Below are 13,947 nucleotides of genomic sequence, written 5' to 3'. Positions count from 1 at the left end.
TTGAGCTATTACTGAATTCCTCTCTGGACATATATGCACCCATGAACCTTTGAACTTTAGTCATAGCACATCTCTGCAGAAGTGACCCCATGATGCGTGTCCACACAATCCCCACTCTTCAAAGTGGAAATTTTATTGAACACACAAGAATCAATGGGAATGATTAGATGGTATTGCTAACTCAACTGGGCTAATGCTGCTGCCCTTATGGCAGAATCACTTGCAAAATTGTCCTGTCATGTCTTCAGACCATGACTTGCTCTGTTGTAGGCTGAGTTTCTTAAAGTGAACATACCATATTGTGCCAAATACTAGAGTAGGCTGTCTGTGCATGCTCTTGAGCCAAGCAGCTTGCCAAGAGTACATTATGCATTCATTTTTTCCTCTTATGGTTCTCAAGATTAAGACTGCAACTTAGAAAACAGTTTGCTCTGGAGCAGGTTTTAAGGGCTGCCGTAGAATAAGCGTAACAGAAATTGCAGGAAGACTAAACCTATTAAATTCCAGTATTTTAGCTGTAATTTAGAGTTGCTTTTCCTTTACATGGAGATGATCTTGGTGTAAGAATAAATATATAGGCCAGGATTGAAAGAACTATTGTAAGCATCCTCAAGAAAGGGCTTGCACATTCCAAGCGAAATTTGATTTAAGTAGTAGGCTCCTCAAATTTCAAAAGCAGCTTTCCTTGTGACATGAGGAAGGGCTGGTTTGAGAAACAAAAGTATAAAGTGATGTTCAGCATATGAAACTAGTGTGATTCTTTATAGCTCACAGCCAGAACTGGGACAAAACTGTAGCCAACTCCAGCTTATACTATAAACTGTTGATGCATTTTACCATATAAAACGTTTCTGTTCCTACCAGACTTGTGACCATTTGATATGAAAGGCCATGAATGAAAGATGCACATATGTAGTCCTTGGAAATTTGGGGTGTCCTATTTCATGGTTAAGGCAAAGCTCATATTTTGTTACTTCCTATGAGAATTAGGTGCTGTACAATACTCGCCAGGCAGAGCATTAACAAGAACAAAAAAGACATGCAAATGAGATAGAAATCTGCAGTTTAGAAAGCAAGGAAGAACCCAAGGAACAAAAAGGTAGTGAAGGAGAAAGATAAGAGGGGAGTGCTCATTAAAATCTTGAGCTGTGTATGGAATAACTTAACCCATAAAGAGAGAGCAGCAGACAGATGACGTGATCAAAGTAACGTGAAGAGAAAAATGAAAAAAGACAGCAATTAAAAGCCTATGGTTTGAGAAGTGCAAACAACTACAGAATTATAATAATTCAACAAAGATAAAATTCAAGAGTAAACTAAAAATGAACAGGGTAGACAGACACACACACACACACACCCTCCCCATGACATGTGGCGGTGGGAGGGAAGAGCAAAAGAACACCTAAATTTCTAGCAGAAGAGGAGGAAATGGAAAGACCAACAAGCAGGCATCAAGTGTGGAGAGAGGGAGGAAACAAAGTGTAAACATAAGGAAAAAGAAGTAGATTGGATCAGGAGCAGAATTCCAGCTAATAATCACACACTACGCCCAAAGTATCAGACACATCAATACCATAGGACATCCTAGCTAATTAAGAAACAGGAAAAGGATGAGAAGTTCATGGTGGAAGGGGAGATGAAGAAAACAATAAATCAAAACTTTGTTTCACGGTGGTAACAGTTCTCTTCCTTCTAACAACTATTTGTTTTGTATACAATTTCATGATGGAGCTTGTAGACAGTTCTTGGGTCTGGAACTGGCAAAGAAGTCTAGACTTCTTTCTTGCTTCCCTGACCAAAGTGCCAAGTCGAAGAGCTCCAGTCAGGAAGCAGAGGGTGTCAGGTGTGTGGACCTGCCCCCTGACATGTGGGGGGGGGAGTATTGCCACCCATCCACCCACAAACAGTACCCCATCCTGCTCTAGGCATCTGTAGCACATTCTCTCTCCCCGCCCCATTGCTTTAGGAGCTGAAATTTTAAAACATAAAAACTGACTTGCATGATCAGATCAAAAGTATACTTAGTCCAGCATTCTGTTTAGCCAGCAAGATGTCTGTGGAAGCTCACAAGCAGTGTCATGCAGCAATTAAGGCATGGGATCCATTATACCTATATGATCTAATCAATACCTACTTCCGTCATTTACTCAGTTTAACTGTTATACTGTTGGGCTGTGGCAATGGTCTGAAGACATATAATACAATCACCTTGTTGAAGTTAATTAACTTCTTGCCAGGGCCTGAATGGGAGACCACCTGGGAACCTGCCTTAACTTCTATTGGAGAAAAGTAGAAAATTACAATAATCACCATTTAAAGAGACTGAAAGTTTTCCTCATGAACCAGCTAACAGTATGCTCGTGACATATCTGAGAATTTGAACATGCCACAGAGAGAGAGATACAGACAGACAGACCCTGTTCAGACAACATGCTAAGCCACGGTGTTTAAGCATTTTGAGCTAAACATTATGGCTTAGCTTATCACGTGAACCATGAGTTAGCATGTCATGTGAACCATTCCTAACCAGGTAGCTACATAACCACGGTTTAAATAACCTCACTAACCATTTGCTGCAAAAGAGTTAGCGGCTTAACCATGGCTTAGCATGTTGTCTGAACAGGCCCAGAGAGAGCCAGTTGCTAGGTATTCAGGAATTATCTTCCATGGCTCCCAAAACATTCTTCATGTTAGTCATACATCTGTAAAAATATAATCTGTTTTTAAAGGTCTAGTTATGTATATTCCATTTATGCCTTTGCCTCTTTTGATCTCCTAAGAGCTACTGTGAAGTATTGATTAGCAGCTTCCGGGTTTTATGTGCTGAGCTTTACACACGTTCTTCTTGTAGTTAGGTAGTTCTGATGAACCGGATGAGATGCCCCTGCCAGATTCTGAAAGTGTGTGTGTTATTCCTGGAAGTGTGTTGTTATGGAGGATAGTTCCAAGACCTTCAAACTCGACACAGGTGAGAAAGAATGTTGACAAAAAGTCTCTGTGTTTTATCAGTTTGCTGCTGTCTCTCAAGGACTTTTACGCATGCTCTATTTTTCTTTTGTTAGTGTGTGTGTGTGTGTGAGAGAGAGACAGAGACAGAGACAGAGAGAGAGAATGATTCGGTTCACACATCACAACAATCCAGGGCTATTGTGAGTGAAACAGGAGTGAGCTGCTTCTCGCTGCCCGATCACTTCCACTGCAGCTAAGCAGAGCTAAACAACCCAGGGTTACTACTCTGGATTGTCTCTCTTGTAACAACCCATATCACGATCAACAACCCAGGGACAGAGTATCGCTAGGTGGTTTCACTCAGTGGGAGCAGGTGGGCAGGAGCTAGTATGCACACTCGTTACTGCTCATTCACGACTATTTATTTATTTATTTATTTATTACATTTTTATACCGCCCAATAGCCGAAGCTCTCTGGGCGGTTCACAAAAATTAAAACCATCATAAAACAACCAACAGGTTAAAAACACAAATACAAAATACAGTATAAAAAGCACAACCAGGATAAAACCACGCAGCAAAATTGATATAAGGTTAAAATACAGAGTTAAAACAGTATAATTTAAATTTAAGTTAAAATTAAGTGTTAAAATACTGAGTGAATAAAAAGGTCTTCAGCTGGCGACGAAAGGAGTACAGTGTAGGCGCCAGGCGGACCTCTCTGGGGAGATCATTCCACAACCGGGGTGCCACAGCGGAGAAAGCCCTCCTCCTAGTAGCCACCTGCCTCACTTCCTTTGTCAGGGGCTCACGGAGAAGGGCCCCTGTAGATGATCTTAAGGTCCGGGTAGGTACATATGGGAGGAGGCATTCCTTCAAATAACCTGGCCCCAAACCGTTTAGGGCTTTAAATGTCAATACCAGCACTTTGAATCGGGCCCGGACCTGGACTGGCAGCCAATGAAGTTGTAAAAGGACTGGCGTAATGTGATCTCGCCAGACAGTCCCTGTTAGTAAACGGGCTGCCCTGTTTTGTACCAGTTGAAGTTTCCAGACCGTTTTCAAAGGCAGCCCCACGTATAACGCATTGCAGTAATCCAAACGAGAGGTTATCAGAGCATGGATAACTGTAGCTAGGCTATCTCTGTCCAGATAAGGGCGCAGTTGGTATATCAGCCTAAGCTGATAAAAGGTGCTCTTTGCCACTGAGTTCACCTGTGCCTCAAGTGACAGTTCTGGATCGAAGAGCACCCCCAAACTACGGACCTGATCCTTTAGGGAGAGTGCAACTCCGTCCAGGACAGGGCAAACATCACCTCGCCGGGCAGATGAACCACCCGCTAACAGTACCTCCGTCTTGTCTGGATTGAGTCTCAGTTTGTTAGCCCTCATCCAGTCCATTACCGTGCCCAGGTAATGGACTACCCATGATTTAAACAACCCCATGGATAGACATGCAAATCGGATTATGGAATTAATCCAGGTATCTTTGATCCAGTTTATGCCTCCATTTCAGTAAACCCAGTGCTAGGTTTACTATTTGGTATCAGCACTTTAATTGGATTTTCCCTTCCCCGCAACCCCCAAGTCCCCCCTAGCTAGCACCTCCTTTACTAATGAAATTGCTATGTGTAACAGTGGTAAAAGACACAATGTCAGCTGATGGTTCCCCGTTGTCTCCCATTAGTATTTATGTAACCCTCACTGCGATTAGCAGTGCAGCAGAGGAACAAAATGAGTCTCCCATCCACCTTCGCAATATCAGAAGCCCAGCCTATGGTAGCTCTGTTGATAGCATCTTTATAGGCTCTAGTTAAACAGACTATGATTTGATAGCCTTTTCTCTTTAAATAGCAAGCATGAGCAAGGCTATCCCCTTTCTCATGGACATATAATTCCTTTTCAATTTTTAATTATTGTCTTCTAGCTTTTATGTTCAGTAACGTTTGTTAAATGTTCTTGTTGTCTCTTACCTGGCAAAATGTATTCAAATTTAAAAGGGGAAAAATACTGGATCCATACAATGAAATGGTGACCATTGGTTTTTGTTTCAGGAACATTAATCCAGAATTTGATATCTCTAATGCCTAGAAATCCTTTCTACCTTTCCTCATGGCAATTTGAGGTTATGAGAATAGCAACATTCTTTAACAAAGACACTGACCTTCCTCTTTTAACTCTTTCTACATGTACAGCAGTGCAGATTGGAGTTGCACTCTCTCACACTGATTTGTGGCATGGTTGCCCAGAAGGTTGGCTGTCCCTTTTCAATGGCTTTTCTTAGATGTCCTGTCTAGTCATAAAAACCAGAGCAGCCTTCCTTAACCTAACTTCCTTAAAGCAAACGAAGAGCAGCCTTCCTTAATCTGATGCCTTCCACATGTGTAGGACTGCAGTTCCCAGACAGCATAGCCATTGGCCATGCTGGCTGAGAATTATGGGAGTTGCAGTCCAAAACACATCCGGAGAGCACCAGGTTGGGGAAGGCTGGTATAGAGGTTGAACTGAAGGCTTAGAGATTTGTTCAAGGGCACCAATTAATTCCTATCCATATTATTAAATGCTTGCCATCCCATTGGCAATCTGGAGCCATCTTTTGGTGATCACGTTCTGGGATCTTTCATAATCGGGGCCGGTGCTACCATTCGGCCAACTAGGCAGCCGCCTAGGGCGCAGACCTCAGAGGGGCACAGTACTGCCCTTTAAGGGTCACAGTTTTATACAAATTAGCTGTTTTAAGAAAAAACATAATAAAAGGAAAGTATAATAGTTCAGAAACTCTTCTTGAACAGCTGAATCGAAGTTGGCAATTTTGGGGGGGAGGGTTGCAAGTAGCTCACCTTGCCTTAGGCGCAAAATAGTCTGGCACCGGCCCTGGTCGTAATCTTTTGTTTTCAACTGATGAACCACTAGAAAATAACACAAATCGGTCCTTCATTGTATAACTTAACACATCATATGATTTGGTTCATTCTATTTCATTTTCTATTATTAGTTCCCATTCATCTTGCACAACATTGATCTTTTTCTGTGTTTAAAAGGTCTCTTAGATAACTTAATGTTAACAGCGTATTTCCCGAAAAGGCTCCTACTTCCTTCCCCAAGGTCACTTTAATGGAAACATTGAATAAAAAGGCCCCAGGACTGATCCCTGAGGAACTCTATTGGATACTTCCCTTGAGAGTGTGTAAGCTTATTAGTGGATACTCTTCATAAAATAAAGAACCTTTTTTAAAAAAACACGTCTTTGTTTTTTTAGATGTACAACTTCACTAACTTTGCTATGGCTTTGAACGAATTGGATCAAGAAATGGAAAGCGTTATTCCTAAAACTGACTGCAGGTTAAGGCCAGATATAAGAGCTATGGAAAATGGTGAAATAGGTATTTTTTTAAAAGTGTATACTTACAACAATTATTAAAATGTCCATATCCAAATGCTGTGTTTTATAGGCCTTGTTTTTCATATATAGATTTGTTTTTACAATCATGTTTTACAGAACCCCTCATAGATGAATGCCTGCATTAGTGATATAAGGAGTAGCTTAGTGCCAATTAGGAAATACCTGGAATGCTTTCTGTTTTAAAATGTTTACATCCAGCTTTTCCACAGTGCGTTTTCATTCTGTGTCCCCTTAGATTGTTTGATTTACATGAACGAAGGTTTCCGGTTTGCTATGAGAACAAGCCTCCGCGTGTCCATTTTCATGATGATCAGCTTTATCAGTGGCTTGTTTGATTCTTGTAACAGTGATGCCATCAGAATTGTTCAGATTTCCCCTAATTCAATTGTATGTTCACAATATATTGACAGCAAGGAAACTTTTCTTTCAGTAAAGTTGTAGCAGCAAAGGCTATGTAAAAACATTGTAAATAACAAGAAGCTACATGGTAGGAAGATGCAGCTAACATCTATTTGTGTCTTGCTTGTGCTGAAGTAAGCACAGGGCCCTTGATCCAAATTGGGAACCTAGTTTGGGAGATAGGTGGGCTTTTAACCCTTTGTGCCTTGCTGTGGTCTAGATTTGGATAAGAGGACCCGCACCTGTAATTTTTCACTGCCAAAAAGTGGCACAGTGGAGAACCCCCCTCTAGTTCTCACGCTAGGCTCTCAATCTGGTTTGGGTCCACTGCACTTACTTTGGAGCACGGATGGACAACTGTGGGAGATCTGTAGGGCAATTTTGCCCTTGTCTGTCTCCCGCACACCACACCACACCAGTTTTTAAAAACAGAAATATTGCTGGTAAAATTTAGCAAACCCACTGCATAGGACTACAATGGTGAAATTGAGGTTGTTTTTGTTTTGTTTTGTTTTAAAAACAGGAGGTTGCATATGACCCACAGACCTGCATGTTGTCCACTTCATAACTTGCCTAGCCCCGTTCTTTGGGAGCTTTAGATTCTTATAATCATATCAGCAATCTGCTATTTTGAGCAATCTACTATATAGTTACAGTCTGATTCATAAAATGCTCAAAAGATAGTGAGATATATTAGTTGTGCTAACAAAAATGGCATTAAAAATGCCACTGTCACTTGCTTCTCATTATTGCAGGTACTTAAGTACTCTTCAGTATGTTATAATTTGATACAGCCCCTTTTTGTCTCTTGATAGATGCAGCCAGTGAAGAAAAGAAAAGGCTTGAAGAAAAGCAAAGAGCTGCTCGTAAAAACAGGTCTAAATCAGAGGAAGACTGGAAGACGAGGTCAGTAGAGCTCTTGAATGAGAGTGGTTGACAAATGGGTGCTGGCCATTCTACATCTCTCTAAACGTCAGCCTCTTGTTTTAAGATGTTGACTCAGGCAGGGGCCATAGCTCAGTGTAATAGAGCACATGCTTTGTATGCAGAAGGTCCCAGGTTCAATCCCTGGCTTCTCCAAGTAGGGCAATGAAAGGGTTTTGCCTGAAACCCTGGAGAGGCATTGCTGCCAGTACTGGGCTAGATGGAGAAATGGTCTGACTCAGTATAAAGCAGCTTCTTATGTTCCTGTGTTCACATGTAAACAGCAAATCCTGAGTTAATTCTACAGCCATTTTGAATAGCCAGCCCCTGATTGAGAGTTTCTACATGACATCCAAACCTGGACACTATAAGTTAATTGTGCATTAAACAACGCACATTTAACCTACAATTAGGTTAACTTAAATTGGCCCGATCGGAGGTTGAATATTCAAAAAGGCTGTAGAATGCAACTGGCATGTGCCGCAGCATATCTTGCGTTAAATAACCTACGATTAGCTCCTGTTATGTGTGAATGAGCCCGTTGTCTAATATGTCAGTGGCCACAGAGCAAATCCAGGTTTACTTCTTATACAATACTGTACTCTGGCTATTGAATAATTTTCATGTGGGGCCTTTAATATAATACAACAATGATGAACCATGTAGTTCTGCTCAACTCAGTTATTACTTCCTTGTTAAAAACGCTTGTTCCTGTTAAGCTTTCATAAGGTCTTGGGTTCAGCATAAGCCCCCGTTTTTCAGGAGTGGAATTACTTTCCCGGTGGTTTACTCATATACTCTTACTCTAGGGCCTGTGGAAATACCTAGCACTTTAAAGGTCACCAGTGGGAACTCAGAATTACTGTGCACATAGTCTGGGGCGTTGTTAGGCCTGGCCTTAAATCTGTTTCCCATGGCCCCAGCTCTATTCTCCAGAGCCTTAAATATCCATTGGTGCCAATGGAAAGGTTTTTTCCTTGGTTTAATTCCCATCCAGGGGGCAATTTTCAAGGGGAATTGCAGCTGGGGAAGAAAAGGTTAATACTCCTTCCCTGTGCACTGTACTGCCACCACCTCCATACACACACACACACACATACACACAAAACCCAAAAAATGTGGGCAAGCCAAGAGGATCACTAACTCAACTCAGAAGACATTTAGCATTCAATTCAGATTCATAAACTTCATGGAAAAACTTTTGATTGAGGTGGAGGCAACATTGCTGTTCCTACAGTCGTTCATTTCAGCAGGATGCTTTTAATTGCTTGCAAACAGGAGGTTAATGGACCCTAATAACCCTAAGCCCTGTTGTACAAAGAATGTGATAGGGTGAATTGCTTCTATACCAAAACAGCTGAAGTCAGTGTCTCAAAAGCTCCGAGCTGTTAGTTTCTGGGTTTGAAAAGTGCATTTTGAATTTGTGCTCTTTTGCATCAGAAATTCATTTTGACTTCTAAATGTTTGCAATGTGAACTGCATTTTAGTTCTTATGCCTGGGAGAAGAGGCCTGCCACATTCAAAATTTCCTATCAAGCTGCCTCCCATTCCTTACTTTTCTGGTTGAAAGGTACCAATTGGGCTCCTGGGTTTTGAATAGGGAAATAAATCGTTGCCGTTTTAAAAAATGTGAACTTCGTACTACACTGGTCAGTGCATGGTAAAATTCAGAATGGGACACAAGCAAGCCTTTACAAAAAGGGGTGGGTGGGTGGGACAATGATGCATTGTTGATTTCCATGGAGACATGAATGCTTGACTGTGTTCTGGGCTTCTTTTGTCCTCACCGGCAAAGGGCCAAGAGCACTGGCGCGAGCCAAGGCAGAATTAGTTCCCAGATATAACTGGGGGAGAGTTCTTGTTGCTAGAGTATTCCTCCTGCAAACAAACTTCCTGTTTCAGTGCCCCACTCTGCATTCAATTAGCAGAGAGATTTAGAGATGTCTGTTTTTGACGTTCTTAAAAGTCCTGCCTATTCCAGCGCTCTGTTCTAACTTATTCATCGTGAATAGAGAGCTGGTGATGCTGGAGCCACAGATGAGATTGAAGAATTCAGTTCAGAAAAAATGAATGTAAAGGTTCATTGACTTTTTCCCTTTGTTTTAGGCAGCTTAATATATTACATATATTAATAAACTTAATATATGTAATATATTAAATTTATTACATTAAACTTAATATATTACATGGTTGTTATTTTTGTTATTTTTATTTACAATGAACTAGATATAGGCAACTCCTCTAGACATGTAAACAAACTATCATACATTATTTTGAATTCCACTTGTATGCCTCTAAAAGTATTTTCAAGAAAGCTATCAAGACTGATCTCTTCCGGCAGGCCTATCCAGTGGAATTTTAGGATGCTTTTAGTATTCTTTTAGGATGTTTTTTAACAGTATATACTATGTTTTTATCAGTATTTTATGCTTGCTGTTGTTCCCAGCCTCGATTCAATCGGAGAGGCGGGTAAAAAATACATTATTATTATTATTATTATTATTATTATATTTGCTGGCACTAAAAGTGTAATTGTGTATGTGTATGCACACACACACATTCATATAATATATGCACACTAGTTCAAGGTCCAGCAATGCAGATTAGCAACATCAATGAAATAGGATGAGGATTATCCTCAAATCAGGTGGGGATTTAAATACTCGTCTCAAGACACTTTTACTGAGTGCCTTCACTGTGTTGCTGCCAGACATGGTTTTTCTCAGTAATCAGGTACATCTCCACATTGGACAAGCAGAACCATAACATAGGAATTCACCTTAGGAGCTTCTGAAGGGTTCATCTGGCTCCAGAGCTAAAGAGTTACTGTGTATTCAGAAGCTATTGAACAGTCGGTGCCTAGCAGCTTCTGAATGTTGCCTTCATTGAAATATAACACACAACAGAGGACATGAGCTAGGTACTTAGGGGCAATAGCCTTTGCTGTTTCCTTCATGATTTGCTAATTGAAATGTCTTTGTCACTGTAAGTTGCATTATGTTTTGTCTTTTTCCAAAAGTCACCCAGTGGCCCAAGCTCCCAGGTTTGAACTTTTCTGATACCTTATTTATTTATTTTTGCTTGCTTTCCTGACATGCTTGATTTTTGTGTTTAAGGCTTAAAGTTGTGACCAGTTCCTATAAATAAGAACAAGTGACGCTCCAGATATGAATTTGGTCCTCTTATCAAAATTCTCTTTCCAACTCAGCTGAAACTACCGTTCTGTTTTTGGTGTAGGCCGGAATTCTTCGGAGTTCTGGAAACCTGTTGCACTTGCATGTTAATTTACAGGTTTTCTTAAGATTTACCTGAGAAGGAAAGCAAAGACATGTTTTCTTTTCCAGTATCATAATTTAGACTGTTTTAAAAATTAGCTTTTGGTAGCCTAAGGGTGAGTTTATACCTTCATGGAAGGAATCCAAATCTTCACATGGTGATTTCCTCCTCGCCACTTGGATTCTTATTAATTTGCCTTACATGATCAAATTCTGTGTACACCAAATCCAGAAGCGTAATCGAACATTCCTTAAAAGCATGGTTATGTAGTTGTATACACAATGTTTCACCAGTCTGTAGGCGCTGTAGTAGAGCACTAAACACATCCAACAATTGGTTTTGGACTATTTCCACTAAGTATGTCTTTAGCTTCTATTTCTAGCACCTTATTCGTATTGGACTGGTTTCGGCCAATCCCTCCTGGTTTCATAATGACTGGGTTTGAACAATCGTGCAGAGGGAAGAAGCCATCATGGTTTCTTCCCCCCACGCCTATTTGCATAATCCCCTGTGGGTTGGTATGTTGTCCAAACCCACTCAGCGCAGGGGGTATCTTTGTACCTACGATGTAGAGGTTGCAGGGTGAGGACAAAGCTGGGTACGCTGTGCCACACACTGCATTTGAACCACCACCTCCTCTGCCTCATGGGGGATTATGCAAATAGAGGTGGTGGTGGGAGAAGCCGCGATGGCTTCTTGCCCTTGCGCAATTGTCTGAACACACCCAATGAGTGTCAGGACCGATCTTTCTTCTTTGTTCTTTCAAGGCACATCATTCCTGGTTATATTGGAACTGGGGAATTAGTAAGTAGAGCTCCCTGGTTTCAATGGAGCAGCAAAGCCAGTCAGCCATGATGCTCATTCTCAGCTTCCTAAATCATGGTTTATAAAGCCAGGAAAGATTATCTGGACTTGGACATTGTCTTTAGAAGAATTGTAAGATGGTTAGTGTTGTACCAACAATGCTATCTCCTGCTGCCCTCTACTGTATTTTCTGAGAGTTGCTTATTTTCACTGTCATGCCGCCTTCTCCTTTTCATAAAAGACACTTTTTTTACAGCAGTGACTAAAACTGGACTTTGTTTTTACAGTGGGATACTTGTAGCAGAAGCTCACCTTTCTTGCAGGTCCTTTTTGGTGCGTCAATTTGGTGAAAGTTAGATCAATTTATGCTAAATTGCGAGGAAGAGCAGTATCTGGGGACATCATTCTTGGGCAGCCACCAATGCCACTCTGGGCCCCCACTGCCAACTCCTGACCTGACACTGGTTTCTTCCTCACTGCCTGGCTCGTTGAGCAAGTGAGTGGAAAGGAGAGCCAGCAACCTTCTTGCTGGTTTTCCACCCCCACCAAAAACAAAAACTTGGAGCCAGCCCAACTACAGGATTTCTGAAATAAGACCTTTTATTTATTGTTCTGCAGTACATTGTTGTGTCTCATATTTTTCATTGAAAATAAAAATGATTCGTGAGTAAATGGTCGTTCAAGTAGATACGTGATAAAGGAGTAGATACGTGATAAAGGAGATAGTTGTACTGAATTTCTAATATACCCAGAACATGGTAGCTCAGATACCTCTTGAATGGTGTGTGTGTGTATATGTATATATTACACACACACACACACACACACACACACACACACACACACACACACAGACTTTCCATAAGGGTGTTCTCTTTTTTTCTCCTTTCAGGTGGTTCCATCAAGGTCCTAATCCCTACATTGGTGGACATGACTGGATTTACTCTGGGAACTACTGGGACAGAAACTACTTCAGCTTGCCTGATATTTATTAAAATGCATTGGAAAGTCTGAGGCTAACACAAATAAGTCTTAATCAGTTTTCAGTGTTTTCCTTTGTTCCTGTATTCTTAGAAAAAAACTGACAAGTTTAATTGAATGTACTATTATGCAGCTTCCACAGCAACTATGGTAGCACAAGATTGTTGTTGGAAGTTGTTTTTGTCATACTCCCTATATTGCACTATGCATACATTCACATCAGTTACAGGTGCTGTACTTCAGAGAGAGAGAAAGAGAGCTGCCTATATTTGCTGAAGGAGGCAATATAATGTTCAGTTCCAGGTGAAAGGGAAAACAGAACACCTTTAGGTTTTCTATTTTCCTCTTTGGTCAGTGATAGCTCTGCTGGCATAATGGAAATTTGAGACCTCTTATAAGACAGAAATATCAAAAGCACACTCATGAAATGCAATACTACTATGGCTTGAAGCCAGATAAGGGCATGCCACATTTAGGAAAGGATTACTCAACTTTTTCTGAAAGTGATATTCCATTACTTCATAAAATACTGGATTATGGAAAATGAGTATATTAAACGTTACTATCTCTGCACCAATCTGCCCCTCCCATTCGTCCCTAGGTATTGAGTAGGATTAATTGGTAACATTACTCAGCAGTGTCTATTCCACATTTAGTGCAGTGTTTTGAATTTGCTCTTTCATGTTTTATTACAATGCTCATATCTTTAAGGAATTAAGAGCCATTTAAATCTTTGAAAGTTTAATTTGAACTAAGATGAAGTATTTTTTTTTAAGAAAAAATCTGCAATGCACTAAGAGGTGCGCAGCACTATCTGAGATGAGGGTGGGTAAGTGGGCGGGTAAGAATCCTAAGCAAAGGGATGGGATACTCCAGATGCACATGGGCATTTGCTGTCAGAAGCAAACCCTCGAAGGACGTTGGTGTGCATTTCAAAGGCCAGTAAGGCAGCTCTGAGACTACTGTACATAGCAGATTTACCCCTTTGTTTGGGGTGCATTAAACTTTATGGGATTATATATTTGTATAAAACTGAGTACATAAACTCCAGAGGGCTTGCTGCTCTTGTATAATTTAATTGCTGTTTGGAAGTATAGCGTTAACTAAATAATTTAATTGCTATTAAATAAAAGCTTTAAACTGTTACGTGGCTGGTGGTGTTTGACTTCTTGTCCTCAATAGAGTATAAACAGTGCTTCCCTACTGCAGCC

The 13,947-nt window shown here is 40.8% G+C and overlaps 1 protein-coding gene across 4 annotated transcripts in view; it reads left to right on the top strand.

Annotated features, from left to right (window-relative positions):
• The window catches only part of OSBPL1A (oxysterol binding protein like 1A), a 75,970-nt gene extending 62,088 nt beyond the window's left edge, over window positions 1-13,882 (top strand). For all 4 annotated transcript variants that reach the window (XM_063130645.1, XM_063130644.1, XM_063130646.1 and 1 more), the window contains 4 exons: window positions 2,852-2,968; window positions 6,209-6,332; window positions 7,567-7,657; window positions 12,648-13,882. In XM_063130645.1, the coding sequence (XP_062986715.1) occupies window positions 2,852-2,968; window positions 6,209-6,332; window positions 7,567-7,657; window positions 12,648-12,750 (435 nt within the window). In that variant the 3' untranslated portion in view covers window positions 12,751-13,882. The remainder of the gene's footprint in view (window positions 1-2,851; window positions 2,969-6,208; window positions 6,333-7,566; window positions 7,658-12,647) is intronic.
• The last annotated feature ends 65 nt before the right edge of the window (window positions 13,883-13,947 follow it).

Source organism: Elgaria multicarinata, chromosome 7 (assembly GCF_023053635.1).
Source record: "Elgaria multicarinata webbii isolate HBS135686 ecotype San Diego chromosome 7, rElgMul1.1.pri, whole genome shotgun sequence".
NCBI lineage: Eukaryota > Metazoa > Chordata > Lepidosauria > Squamata > Anguidae > Elgaria > Elgaria multicarinata.
Note: the sequence above shows the minus strand (reverse complement) of the source record. Positions and strands in the feature narration are given on the sequence as shown.